Genomic DNA, 14,423 nt, shown 5'->3' with positions numbered 1-14,423 from the left:
GGTTCAGCAAAAATTTGACGTCCCTTTTCTATCATAGATTTTCTATTCTCGGTATCATTTCTTTCTTATTTTTATTCTCGGTATCATTTCTTTCTTATTTTTATTCTCAGTGCTTTCGAGGATTTCTTATTCTCAGTATCTTCGAGGATGAAACGAAGATGATATAATAGATAGGCCTTTACGCGTCGTGTGTCTGACTCCGTTCGCGTTGGACCCGTATTCCTGATTTGGTGAACGATTTCTTCCATATTTCTATTTCCTCCTCGATCAGATATCGAAGTCACGGTATCGATATCCGTGTCGATCCTTCGATCTTCCTGCTGTTTCTCGCTATTTTTCAACTCTTCTTTCGATTCCGCAGAGATTCGACGTTTCCTTTTCATCGCAGATTTTCTATTCCCAGTATCATTCCTTTCTTATTTTTATTCTCAATATTTTCGAGGATTTCTTATTCTTAATACCCTGGAGGATGCATCGGGGATAATAGATTTACAATAGATGTAATAATAGATCTCGATATATAGTTCGATAAATCCATCTTCGTAAAGGTAGAAATACCGTGTCGCGAATGGTCCCGTGCAAAATGTCGGATCATAACGTGTTCCCTCGCGATGAACGTTCAGTGTCCGTGGTTTGAGTAATCGGAATAGCTCGCTGTCGACGAGGCCTGGTCGGTTTTAGTCCCTCTCGGACACGGATTGTGCGATGCTGCTAATCCAGCTTGCCAGGCGGTCTTCTAAAGAGTGACGCGATGTATTACGTTTGCATACACGCGGTAACGCTTGTGCGGGTAAAAGAGCGATTATTTCAAGGACTGCAAACTTGTTGCGCTCGTGGTAACGTTGCGAGAGCCTCTCTGTTCTTGGTCCGATCCCGCGGGGAATCGTCGCTGAAAATATTCTGCGAATCGCGCGCGAGCCTTGTATTCCGTCTTTTCTGTCTTACCCCTTGCACCTCCTTTATGATTCGAAACGACGTACAATTCCGCGAAAACGAGCTCTCAGTGGAAGCCTCTCTCGGTCATTTGAATAGCCTTGTTGCACGGATTAGACGCGAATTTTCGCGTTTGTTCGTCGAGCTATCAAAGGCACGTAGACGTCGATTAATCCGTGGAATCCAGCCTGTTCGTCGGGTTCCTTCTAACTGCGATTCAAAGTGGAATTACTCGATTTAGATGCACCGGCATGGGAGTTGTAAGATACACCGTTTTAGGCGCGAAAAATCCACAGTGAGGGGATTACGCGATAATCATCGCGGCGAATAGTAGCATTAGATCCATGTTTGAGGTAATAATCGTTGACACTTTGACTGCCACGTTGGTCATATATGACAGACCACGGTTTCTGTGACGCCACGGTGACAGGTCATAGGTGACCAGAGCGTTTGAACTACTCACAATTGCGAAAATTGTGTGAAAATTGACAGTAAGTAGACTGTCAACCGTTACCAAGGCGCCACCGGTGGTCACCCGTGATTGTGAATAAGATAAACGCTTCATTGGGTAGGAATGTTGTCGTATATCACCAATTTATTATTATTTTTCCATTATATGCTTCAAATAATAAAAATACTTCCATGGTGCCCTGAGCGAAACGTGTGATTTCAGCGTGGCAGTCAAAGAGTTAAAGATGGCGGGATAATAGGGCTATGTGCTATGTGTTAGTTATCGTTATGGTCTATTTCACGTGATCAAAAGAAATTTTCGTCTCGAGGAGTCGAGAGTATCGAAATCGGGGAATGACAGGTCATCGTGGTTCTCTTTGCAGTTGACGCTTTGACTGCCACGTTGGTCATATATGACAGGCCATTGTTTCTGTGACGCCACAGTGACAGGTCATTGGTGACCAGAGCGTTCGAACTACTTACAATTGCAAAAATTGAGTGAAAATTGACAGTAAATAGACTGTCAACCGTTACCAAGGCGCCACTAGTGGTCACCCGTGACTGCCAATAAGACAAACGCTTCATTGGGTAAGAGTGTTGCCTTATATCACCAATTTATTATTATTTTTCCATTACAAGGCTTCGAATAATAAAAATACTCCCGTGGCGTCCCGAGCGAATCGTGTGATTTCGGCGTGGCAGTCAAAGAGTTAAATAAAGTAACAGCTTCAAAATTCCAATATTTTTGAATCAATTACGATCAGCCGTGATTGATCGAACGAAGCTGATCATGTCTGAAATGGATCATCGAGCGACGTTCAGCGTCATAGATCCCGACGATCCTCGAATTCCTTGCCATTAGAAACGCGATGTCGAAGTCGAATCCAGAGAGTCGATAATGAACTACACCCATGTCGTGGAATCGTGAATTTCGCGTAACGATTTAACGATCGGATCAATTATCGCGCGGAAGGGATCGCGAAATTACAAGCCATTTGCCAGCCGCTGATTCCGCCGGCGTCTCGTCGTTAAATTGAAATAATATTACAATTTCCTGCACGGCCCGTTGCAACGATCGTGGAAATTCGTTTTGTCGCGTTATATTTCCCGCAGTAAACGGGAACGTTGGCCCGTAGAAACCGGGATTTATAGGAGCCGCGCGGAGGCGACGATACGCTCCGTGTAAACCGGTCTTCCGCGCCAGCGATACGGCACCTTAATTAATTTGTCATTATTTAAGGAAGACGTCTACGCGATAAAATTTACCGGCATCACGGAGTCCCGCGATCCCCGCAGTGTTTCGCCGTTACACGGTTCGCTGTTCCGATCGGTTCGATATCTCGCGATGGCCATTTTCTGAATCACGACTAGCGGACGAGGGAGAAGGAAGGGAAAAAAGAAACGAAACGGAACGTCTCTTCCCGGTCCATGCATCACTCGAAATTTTCCTCCTGCTTCCTCGATCGGATCGCGTCATCCAGCGATGGCTGCAAATCGATCCTGGCGAAGTTCCTTGGCCACTTAATTAAAATTCTCCGATCTTTCAGTAACGTGTATGTAATTTGTTCCTTCTTCGTGTTCCATGGTAGATAACGAGCCCTGTTCGTTGTCAGATCGACGGAAGTCAGTGGCATTTCCGGTACCGTGTTTTTCCTCGACAGAGAATCGTCTTGCGCGATTCTCTGCGCTTGAAATTGGTTCCGTTTTGGTGGTAAAAGTTCCCTGCGTCGTCGAATTTTACAGAAATCGTACGATATTGATATAAATATCGGTTATTTCATTGACAGAATGAGCTATGTAAATTGTAGATAGGAAAGAGAATAAGAAAATCAATTATGCGTCCATTTTATCAGCAGAAATTGTCAAATCAGGCACGAAAGGGACAATATCGATGACAGGACCTTCAATGGAAAGTTAGAAAATCAGGGACGAAAGGATAATGTTGATGACAGAATCCTCAATCGAAAGTTGAAAAATCAGGGACGATATGGACAATGTTGATGACAGGGTTTTCAATCGAAAGTTGCCAAATCAGGGACGATATGGACAATGTTGATGACAGGGTCTTCAATCGTATGTTCCCAAATCAGGGACGAAAGGGACAATATTTATGGCAGGGTGCTCAATCGAAAGTTGCAAAACGATTATCCAGGTCGTTCAATCTTAATTTTTCATGAGACTCTATTTTGACACCTTCACTGCTATCACAGACCCTAGTAGCTGTCAGCGAATTCGGCCAATAATGACCAGTGATCATAAGATTAGTTCACCCATCTAAATAACGTCATTTTGAGATCCATCTAAATCACTTACCCTTTCGAACTGTCACTAAATCGTCGAGGTATCATCGTATGCTATATCATAACCCTGTTTTACACTCAAGAAGCCTCCACATTGACGAAGATAGCGCTTCCATCATGAAGGATCGGAGTGTCCTGACGCGAAATTCCACTCGTTTCGTTCTGCAGAAAGAAATCGTGGCACTGGTCGGTCTCGAGGACTCGATTCCTCTTTTAAACAGCATCGGGAACGAAATCTCGTTAATCGGAAGCGCGGGCAGGCTCGCACGCGTCGCGGTTCACCAGGCGTACACGGGTTCGGTTCCCGCGCACGGATGAAATTAATACGTGGTCGGAGCCGTAATTAGCGCTCGTATTTATGCGTCTCTTGCGAGGCGGGCTCCGTTAACATGGTAATGGCGTCACACCGCTGTAAACACGACATGTTATCTCGACGAGGTCCGCGCAAGAAATGGCGGCCACGGACGGTTTTGGTCGCCGGAAGCGCGCCACCTCGATGCAATTCTACTCGCTTTCGTTTTCGAAGGAATGAGGGAAATTCTGCCCGGCCTTTCGATCGAGTTAATGAAGATTCCCCGAATCGTCGCGTTCCTTTTCGATCCGCGCGATTATCTCGGGGATTTAAAATGGACGACGCGCCATTAAGGTTACTCCTTGTTTCCTTTTTCCTTGAACCTTCGAGGTTAGAATATTTTCTTCTCGGTGAATTTTGAAATTTCCGACTGTAGAAAATGGAATGCAGGTGTGACATCGCTGGTTAATTGGATAACAGTAAAAATCGACGTACGTTCAGGTTGTTAAGGCGGGAGTATGAAGTAACCGTTGAGGAGTTAATTATCATGTTTCCGATTGTACGTTTTCTTCGTTAAACTCTTTGCACTTCCAATTATTTTTACCAGAAAGTTTCTGCTCCTCGCGAGCAATCTTCCCGATATATCTTCTCTCGATAACTCGACGGGAGAAAAAGTTTTTTCAGTCGAAACCTTAGAAATATCTCAGAAGATGACCACTATAGAGATACTCGTGATCTATTCAGTATAAATCAATAATCTAGATTGAGATCTGTCGTAAATTTAACGTTAAAAAACACAGTGCACACGTACTCAGTGAAACAGTAATTTTAACTAAGAAATATAATACAATTATAGAGCAAATGCTTCCTGTCCGATGTCTGGAACCATGGTAAAACATAAGTCTCGACCTGTTTCGTGCGAACGTGGCAGAGAATAACACTGAAACACCGAGAGTCAAGGAAGAATAAACACTTGACAGCTGTCAACTGTCTAAATCGGTTTCATGCTAGGGTTCCAAACGTCTGGGACGCCTTAAGACAAAGCGATCATGTACACCGTAGTCTTTCACCAAGATCTCGAAAATTAAAATCTCGATCAGCGAGTCATCAATCGAATCACCACGGAACAACCGGAACGAGGAAGACGCATGTTTTTAGCTCGAATTCTTCGCTGCTCGACACCCTTTCATCGAAGCAATCCGAACCAAAGCATCTTCCATCACGTGTCACGACACAGAACCACCGCGAACACTGTGACACCGCGATCGGAGATCGGCGGCACGTGGAGAGATTAAAACGCGATTCGAATAGCCGACGGTGGTTGCAGTTGACGCAGAATCGAGGAAAAGGTATCGAAGAGGGATCGACGCAGCGGCCCGGTGGTCCCGGTTTCACCGGGGACCGTGAGAATCCGCGGTGCCCCAGGAAATTTTCGACGGCGAGCGGCGCTTGTAAGACACGCACGAAAATGTTGGGTCGCGACATCGAACACGGAACAGACGGCTCGAGGGACCGGCGCGAACGGTTTGCATCGAGAGATTAAAGAACATCGAATGGACGTGGGCGATTTGTCGAGCTCGGCAGGATTGGCTGGGAGCGGATCCATCCCTGTAGCAACGGGTGTTGGTGTCATTACAAGTACGACATCCGCCACCGCAGGGTGGTGGACGCCTACGTCGACGATCGCCACGGCAGCGGCCAACACCGACGTGGTGAGTTTTGCTTCCCTTTTTCTCTTTATTTCCCTTTCCTCCTTTTTTATTCGCATCTTTCTTCCTTGAACTGGACGCGGTGTGTCGTTCGTGTTGTCGAGTCGGCCGATGCGTGTTGAGTTTCGGTCATTTGTATCGGGGGTCGGTCGATTTTTTATTCCGTTTTATGTAAATCAGTGGGGAGAGAGCGTGGTATGTAGGGTGATACGGGTTAGCATACGGTGTGTAATGGTATTATGGCGGGTTTGATCATTCTTCGTGTCGGCGGTTGTAGCTCGCTGGTATTGATTTAAATCGCTGCTTTTTGCCATAATTCCCGCGGACTCGCGAATAAAACACGTTCTGTACAAGGTTGTTTGAAGAAGCGTGCGCAGTTTATCGGAGTGATTCGTGAATTTTTCAGCTCGATCACGTATGCGATTCAACGTGCAAGATCGTGTAAAAATGATCGGCGACGGTGAATCGCCAACGTCGTTATATATAATTGTGTAATGACGAGGAGGGATACAAAAATGAAGATATAAAGCATAATCGAAGACTTTGACTAAAGATAAGCTATAAAGGGGAAAATACTTCACACGAATTGATTTACTGCCGGATATACAACCTATATACTTTTACTTTCTCGTTTTAGAATAGGAAGTAACTTGTTTCAACCCCCTTGTTTTCGTACTAAGAAGTATTTAAATGTAGTATACTTAGTTATTTAGATAATATTAGTCGAGGAGATTAATTTGGAAGATGAAGCTAGTTGTCAAAATCCTGTATTGACAAATAGTACATACATCTCTCTCCCCCTAATTAAAAGTTCTTCAATCATTGCAAAATCAAAAATTAACAATTCCAACTAATTTTTAAATTCCCTTGGTAAAGATCATTCATGCTCTGTACTCATGTCATCTATTCATGTCCTGCATTCATGTCACGTACTCTTACCGGTAAAAATGAAGAAAGTAATGATTTCCAAATTTTTGTTTATTCTTCATCTTCTAAAATATATATTCAGTAAAATGAAAAGAGCCTTCCTGCAAAATATTGGAGAAGAAATTTGTTCTTCACCAATAATATAACATGTCTCTGTATCCAATTGTATATACCAGGGTGATTTCCAATCATCCTAAACTTTGGTAAAGATCATTCATGCTCTGTACTCATGTCATCTATTCATGTCCTGCATTCATGTCACGTACTCTTACCGGTAAAAATGAAGAAAGTAATGATTTCCAAATTTTTGTTTATTCTTCATCTTCTAAAATATATATTCAGTAAAATGAAAAGAGCCTTCCTGCAAAATATTGGAGAAGAAATTTATTCTTCACCAATAACATAAGATGTCTTTTCATCTAATTGTATAAACCAGGGTGATTTTTAACCATTCTAAACTAATACTAAAATAATTATAAAAATTCCTATCAAATATTCTATTCAAACATATTCCATTTCAAGCTTCCCTGTGCATCCCTTTACGATTAACCAAATTAACTGAAAATTCACGGAAATATTGTTCAATACCCATTCATCCGGAACCCTAAAGAACACAGAGGAATTCATGCATCGAGCCATTGCTTTATTTACATCTGCGCCTTCAACCCTCGCGCGGCAATTACCCATTAAAGCTGCCAGTCAATTACTCAAACTATCCTCTGCTGCCATTTCCATGCTTCGGAAACGGCAAGAAGAGGATAAAGGCTCGGTTGTTCCAGCGGGCCCGCGTTTGCGAGCGGAGCGTCGGGGCGGAAAAAACGCGGCGTGAAGCGTGCGTGCGCGCCACGGCGTAAAGGCGAATCATCAGCCGTGTAACGCGGGGAAAAATATATCCCCGGTTGGCACGCTACTTTCATTTCTTCGTCGAGTGCCATTCGTCATCGGCATTACCTTCGCGCGTCACTTAATGAGACGTCGTCCCCGCGGATGCGGGTGCGCGATTAAGCGGTCGGAACCAGAGGTCGAATATCGCGCGACGGTCGTCGACGGACGGTGCAGGGTTCGTGTGTTCTCGCCGCGTGAACAACGGAACGCGGAGCGATGGGACGAGAGGAGAGAGGAGAGGCCATCGAGAGACACGGCGGACATTATTTAGTTCCGTTGCAGTGCGGCCGAGTGCAGAGGATTAGAAGCGAGGTGACACAGCCGCGTCATCTGTTGGACGTTTAACCTTTTTTAGCAGGCTGCGCTTTTGCAGACCGTTCCCACAAGAAACCATCAGCCCTCTCACCCAGATACGCGACCCGCTGGAACGGGAAATCATTTTTGATACGCGACAGGGAACTTTCAGCTTTGGAGAACACCCCGAGTAGCTGGAGCTGTTAAATCCTTGGCTGGATTGATAATAAACTTAGTACGGTGATTAAATGACTGGTAGATGGGGTAGTGTTGAATTGGAAGGTGTTGAAAAATTGGTGATACCATTAAGAAAAATGTTGGAAAGGGGTAATTGATAATAGTTGTATTTTGGAATCTTGAATGGTGGTAAAAGATACGTGAAATGAGGAACGTTCGTGCTATAATAAGCATGCATTCTTAATAATAAATACCTAGTATGAAAAGTGTGAAAATCTTCAACAGGGTTAACGTGAAATAATTATAATTAAAATAGGAATAGATAAATAGATAGACTGAATGCAGAATTTTTAATCAAGATATTGGAGACGGTCGTTTAGGCTATGCTAGATACTCCGTTTTAATACCACTCTATTATGTATATATTGTATAAATAGAATTTACAGAATATTGTAAGATTCATAATGTATACAATGTGTAAATATTATATTTTAGGAAAATTATAGTTTTTGAAAATAATAAAAATTGATACACTCTTAGGATTTCTACGATTAATAGCGTTGAGGGTCTTAGACATTTCGGAATGTTTATTATTTTATTATTTTATTTTCAAGCAGTTCGAAAGTAGAGTTTTGGATATAAAAATATACGTAACGCGATTGAAAAATATTCTTCAGAATTTATTTATAAAATAGGAGACGATATTATAATTATCTTTATAGCTTCATTCACGGAATTTAATCCTATAGACAGTTTTAGAGATCTAATTTCTCCAATTATTTAGAAAAAAGTATTTAAGGAAATTCTTAATTCAACAAACCAGAAGAATCTGATCTGAAACTGAAAATATCTCGAAATTTGCGACTGATAAGCATGCGACTATGACTCAGTATAGAAGTATGAAATACCGTGATGTCATTCAGAATCACTGACCTAAAAGTGAAATGGGAAAATGCCATTATCGTGTTTGGAAAAAATAACTCCTCAATGTAAATTCAACAAGTGCCAATTAAAACGACGAGAACGACGTAAAGATACCTAGACGTGTTTGCGGTATAAGTACCTTTTTCTCGAAGCTCGCGCAAGAATTGGTCCCGAATGGCACCTCTTCGACAGGCTTTTCTGGTCTGCCAACAGAAGACGACGGATACTATTATCTCGTTCGTGAAAAGCTGCACGATTCAGTTTGCTCTTTCACGAGGAAATCGCGCGGATCGTAAACACAGCGTGATGGAAACAACGCGTCAGCTTCTCTTAGCATCCGATCCTCTAATTACTTTTCTTAATCCCTGTTCACTGTCGATCATCTCGTCCAGCTCGTCAAGCCGCCTTTTCACGCGTAAGCGATTACCACATTGCATTCCGTGTCTCGAACTATCACGGACACGCAGTGTCTAGGCAAAAGATGGTTCAGATCCTTCCGAGCAGAACGTCGATCGCGCTCCTCTGGATCGCCTCGATCTCGCGCGCGATATTGCCATGTAGTCGATACGCGTACCGTTCGTTGAAGGGAAAAAAGAAAAAAAAGGAAATCGAATTCTAAAAATATTTCGAAACGTCCACCTTTGGCCCCAGCCGTTCCGAGAACTCCGCTCTTGGCTCGCGAGTACGCATTGACGTAATATGACGAACGTTCCCTTTGCATCGACTGTTGCCTTTTCATTTGCGAAATCGTTAACTGGATAAATAGATAAATAGGTACACCCTTCATCGCGACGAGGGAATTTACGGTAGTACGATTCTTCCGCGAGTTACCTCGACAAGTGTGGGTCTACGCACGATATTCCCTCTCCCGAGAACAGTTCGTTAAGAAGTTTCGAAATTTTCGCGAGCGAGTACTTTCTTCGAGTTTTTTAATTATTTCTTGGATACTGTAACCCGCTCGACGCGAGATTGAGCAACTGTTAATGGCAAAAGTAGTTTGCTCTGTGACGTAGCATAGTTGGGAAATGGCAAATGTATATTTGGGGTATTGGAATAAGTATATTTCTTTTTGTGAATTTTGTGGGAAGAAGTATTCATTATCTGGATTAGTCGAGGAATATTTAGTTATTTTAAAATGAACGAATTTTAACCACTTCTATAAACACCGGCACAATTGGTACGTGAATTTCCCACGAGAGATGTAAGATAGTTGGGAAATGACAAATGTTCATTGAGGTATTCGGAAAAGTGTATTTCTTTTCGTGAATTCTGTGGGAAGAAGTATTCATTACCTCGATTAGTCAAGTAAAATTTAGTTATTTTAAAATGAACGAATTTTAACCACTTCTATAAACACCGGCACAATTGGTACGTGAATTTCCCACGAGAGATGTAAGATAGTTGGGAAATGACAAATGTTTATTGGGGTATTGGGAAAAGTGTATTTCTTTTCGTGAATTCTGTGGGAAGAAGTATTCATTATCTGGATTAGTCGAGTAATATTTAGTTATTTTAAAATGAACGAATTTTAACCACTTCTATAAACACCGGCACAATTGGTACGTGAATTTCCCACGAGAGATGTAAGATAGTTGGGAAATGACAAATGTTTATTGGGGTATTGGGAAAAGTGTATTTCTTTCCGTGAATTCTGTGGGAAGAAGATTCGTTACCTGGATTAGTCGAGGAATATTTAATTATTTTAAAATGAATTTCCCACGAGGGACTTAAGACAATTGGGAAATGATAAATGTTTATTTTGGTATTCGAAAAGGTACATTTCTTTTCGTGAATTCTGTGGGAAGGTGTATTCATTACCTGGACTAGTCGAGAAATATTTAGTTATTTTAAAACGAGTAAATTTCCACCACTTCCACAAACACCGGCACAATTGAATTTCCCACAAGAAAGATACTCGCCAAAATCGATAGGCTTTCGATGTCTCTCAGAGAGCATAAACGATTCTTTTCGTATCGCATGCACATTCTCCAGTCCACGTACGATTTTACCTTTCCCGTGCCGGTCATCCTTTCTCGTCGGATCGTCGCGTCTTGAACCTGTGCGTTCTACACGCTGCAGCCCGTAATGACTGGCTAACTAGGTTTTAATAGGAACACGGTCTCGCAACCGAATCCTCGACTCTTCTTGCAACCTCCAGAGAGAAGGCAAGAAAAGGTCCCCTTTTTACCGTGACTGCGTCTCTTTTCGAGCGTGAACACACATGACCGACCCTCTCTCTCTTTCTCCATTTCCATTTCTCTCTATCACGAAGATTCTCAACTCTTACGATCGCGGGTCGTAAGTGATTGGCGGTCTGCGTTACGATCGATTCGAACGGAATCGCCATACATCGAATCGATCCCATCATTCACGGATCCTTTCCTCGACCGCGCGATAAATCACGCCGGATCATCGAAAACTTTTCCCTGCTCGTGCCGATACGCGAGTACCGGCTTTTTAATCGCTCGCCGCGAGGGTTCGAGCCGCGGAACGTTGGACGCGGAAACGTCGCGGGATACGCAAATGTCCTATCGACCGGAGCTGGTTAAACGTCGAATGATTAATCCGACGTAGCTAAACGGTGTCCCGCGATCGTCGCTGAAATAAATGACGTTAGCAGCGGGAGCACCGTCCGATGGATATCGTCCGAGGTTCTTATCCGGTATCGTTTGCTCTGAGAAATTATTATTCTTTTCCCCGTTTCGTTCCTTCTTTTCCTAATTTTCTTTTCCTCCTCTGTTCCTCCCCCATGGCCGTATTCGTCCCTTCTTCCTTCTCCGGTTCTTCCTCGACTTCTTCGTTTACCCGGAGATCGTCGGGGACGAGCAAGAAACGCTTCCATGATTGGCACATATTGCGCGTGCTTGCAGCATGATCACCGCTGCATTCTAAGCGTCTTCGGTTTCTTAGCCGAACCGTAACCACATGTCGCATCTTTTTGTTGCAGATGAATCAGCTCTGCAGGGTCTGCGGAGAGCCGGCCGCGGGTTTTCACTTCGGGGCCTTCACGTGCGAAGGTTGCAAGGTCAGTATCCACGAACCCTTTGCTCTCTTTAGATCATCAGACCGGCGGAAAAATTCAATGGCCGTTTATATTCTCGCATCTTTCGCTCTTAACCCGTCTCTCTCTATCTCTGCCTCTCCCCCTTTCTTTATCTCTCTCTTTTCTTCCCTCGCCAGGTATGCATATATATTTATATATATATATACCTGCGAATGCAAATAAAATTGTAGCCTTAAGCGTGCAGACGCGTGCATCATCCTCACGTTACAATTACCGGGCACTGTACCGACCGTGTTGACCCACGGGTCTCTGGTTTCACGTTTCTCGTAGAAAGTTCGAATTCGCGTTTTTCGTAAGAAGCGATTGACCGTGTGCACGTTCGTACGGTGAACGTGTAACTTTTCCCGGGGTCTCATCTCCCCGGCAGACTTTTCTATCCTAACTCGACCGACTGGACGTGGAAATACCCTTGAAACTGTTCGTCCATCGTCCTTCTCCCGCTCTTTTCTCGCTTCATACCGGTACGGGCTATGTCAGGGGTACGATTCAATCCATCCATCTAACGAGCACGCGTCGAACTATTCTCTGCTCCACAGTCGTTCTTCGGGCGCACCTACAACAATCTAGGCAGCATCTCCGAATGCAAGAACGGCGGCGTGTGCGTGATCAACAAGAAGAACCGCACCGCGTGCAAGGCCTGCCGGCTGAGGAAGTGTCTGATGGTGGGTATGTCGAAGTCGGGCTCCCGCTACGGACGCCGCTCGAACTGGTTCAAAATCCACTGCCTCCTCCAGGAACAGTCCCACCAGGCGCAAACGCGCCTCATCAAGGACCCAAAATCCGCGTACGAGAAGGCGTTCGGCTCGCTGGACGTGGCGAACAATAACAACAATAATAACGAGAACCCGGGCACCACGAGCGCCACCAGCGTGGTCGGTATAGTCACCACGACCACCACCACGGCGAATAGTTACCATCACCATCACCATCAGCATCAGCACCATCAGGACAGGTACCCGAAAAGGGACGACCTGAGGCCACAGGATATCCCTGCACAGCTAAGGGCGCCAGATATCCCAACCAGAGCGAGTCAGGATCCTCTTCTGAGGCCAGTGGACCTGGTCAGGGCACCTCACGAGTTGCTCAGGCCGGAAGTGTCCAGGTTCCCCATGTGGAGAGGTCCACCGTTCTTCCACCCTGCTCTGACTCACATGCAGCTGCTGAACGCTCCCTTCTTTCCGTTCCAACAGCGATTCATAGTCCCTTACGTGAACCAGACCGGCACGCCGCAAATGGTCACCAGCCTGACGAGTTCCTCCAGTGACAGCGTCAGTCCCAGATCCACTCCGTCGCCCAAGAGGGACGACGACAACAGGAGCGCGCGCGACGAGTGCAGGGAGGCTGACAGAGGGTGTCAGAGGAGTCAAATGGAGGCGTACGACAAGAGTCTGGCGTTCCTACGCTCCTTAGGCCCGGAACAGGAGGAACCGATCGATTTGAGTACGAAGGCTGGCCGGACGGAGGGGCAGGAGGTGGAGGCGACTGGTAGCACAGAAGAGGAAAGGTCGACGGACAGCGAGGACAACGAGCTGCTACAGGACACGGGGCCGCCCCTCGATCTCACTAGAAAGACGTGACCCCGCACGGCCAGCTCGCGGACAGCTTTCGATAGGAACTGGACTGGTCGGTGTTGAATCGTCGCTCGAAGGCGTTGCTCGGAGTGCCAGCCTCCTCCGTGCACGGACACTCGTATTGTTCCCCTTTCACGGGGACGAGGAGATGACTTACGACGTCTGTTGCAGCGTTTGCTGGGAGACGGTGATCCTGGCTAGAGACGAAGGTGAAGGGAAAACGCTCTTCGTCCTTTTAGAGGACGAAGCAAAAGTTGGAGATTCGAACGAGGCAAGGCGAAAATTATGCCGAAGACGATAGCAAGAGACATGCACGCGATGAGGAATGACAGCGAGGAAGAGATGGAAGAGCGAAGCAATGGATGGACAGTGACGTAGGAAGTACGGAAGAGTTTTTTTTCAGCAGCCGCGTGTAGAGTTGCACGAATGACTTTACGATCAGCGATCGGATCGACGTAAAATTGCTCAAGCCCTCGGTATTAGCCGACACGGTCCCTTTGGCCGGCTTCAGCTTCGCCAGGTGTTCGTTGACGGAGTGGCCGAAGATCGGCTCGATACATCCTTTCGCAGCGAGACGGACGATTGTGCCTTAACCGGTGCCTTTCAGCTCTCGTGCCTAGTGCACGGGGGGGAGAGAATGCGAGATAGAGCGAGAGAGAGAGAGAGAGAGAGAGAGAAAGAGAGAGCGAGAGAGTGAGAGAGTGCCAGTAAAAACCACGTGATAGTTTAACGTTAAATAATAACCGCGCTAACGTACACGTGTAACGAGTACGTACGTAGATACGAACAAATGTATATGTCTGTGCGTGTGGTGCGTTCGAAATCTTTTTTTTTTTTTCTTTTCCTTTCGCGTAAACGCGTTTGGAGAAACGCGCAACCGGTGAGGGCGTTCGAGAG

General features: G+C 45.1%; 1 protein-coding gene across 3 annotated transcripts in view; it reads left to right on the top strand.

The window, feature by feature from the left end:
* Positions 1-13,912, top strand: part of LOC108550442 (nuclear hormone receptor family member nhr-25) — a 15,985-nt gene extending 2,073 nt beyond the window's left edge. The window contains exons 2-5 of one of the 3 annotated variants that reach the window (XM_017904362.1): positions 5,303-5,687; positions 11,839-11,916; positions 12,492-12,617; positions 12,690-13,912. In XM_017904362.1, coding sequence (XP_017759851.1) covers positions 5,529-5,687; positions 11,839-11,916; positions 12,492-12,617; positions 12,690-13,532 — 1,206 coding nt within the window. In that variant the 5' untranslated portion in view covers positions 5,303-5,528 and the 3' untranslated portion in view covers positions 13,533-13,912. Of the gene's footprint in view, positions 1-5,286; positions 5,688-11,838; positions 11,917-12,491 lie in introns of all 3 variants that reach the window. The other 2 variants (XM_017904216.1, XM_017904288.1) reach the window with 2 other exon arrangements.
* The last annotated feature ends 511 nt before the right edge of the window (positions 13,913-14,423 follow it).

Source organism: Eufriesea mexicana, unplaced genomic scaffold, assembly GCF_001483705.2.
Source record: "Eufriesea mexicana isolate 0111107269 unplaced genomic scaffold, ASM148370v2 scaffold47447484, whole genome shotgun sequence".
Taxonomy (NCBI): domain Eukaryota; kingdom Metazoa; phylum Arthropoda; class Insecta; order Hymenoptera; family Apidae; genus Eufriesea; species Eufriesea mexicana.
Note: the sequence above shows the minus strand (reverse complement) of the source record. Positions and strands in the feature narration are given on the sequence as shown.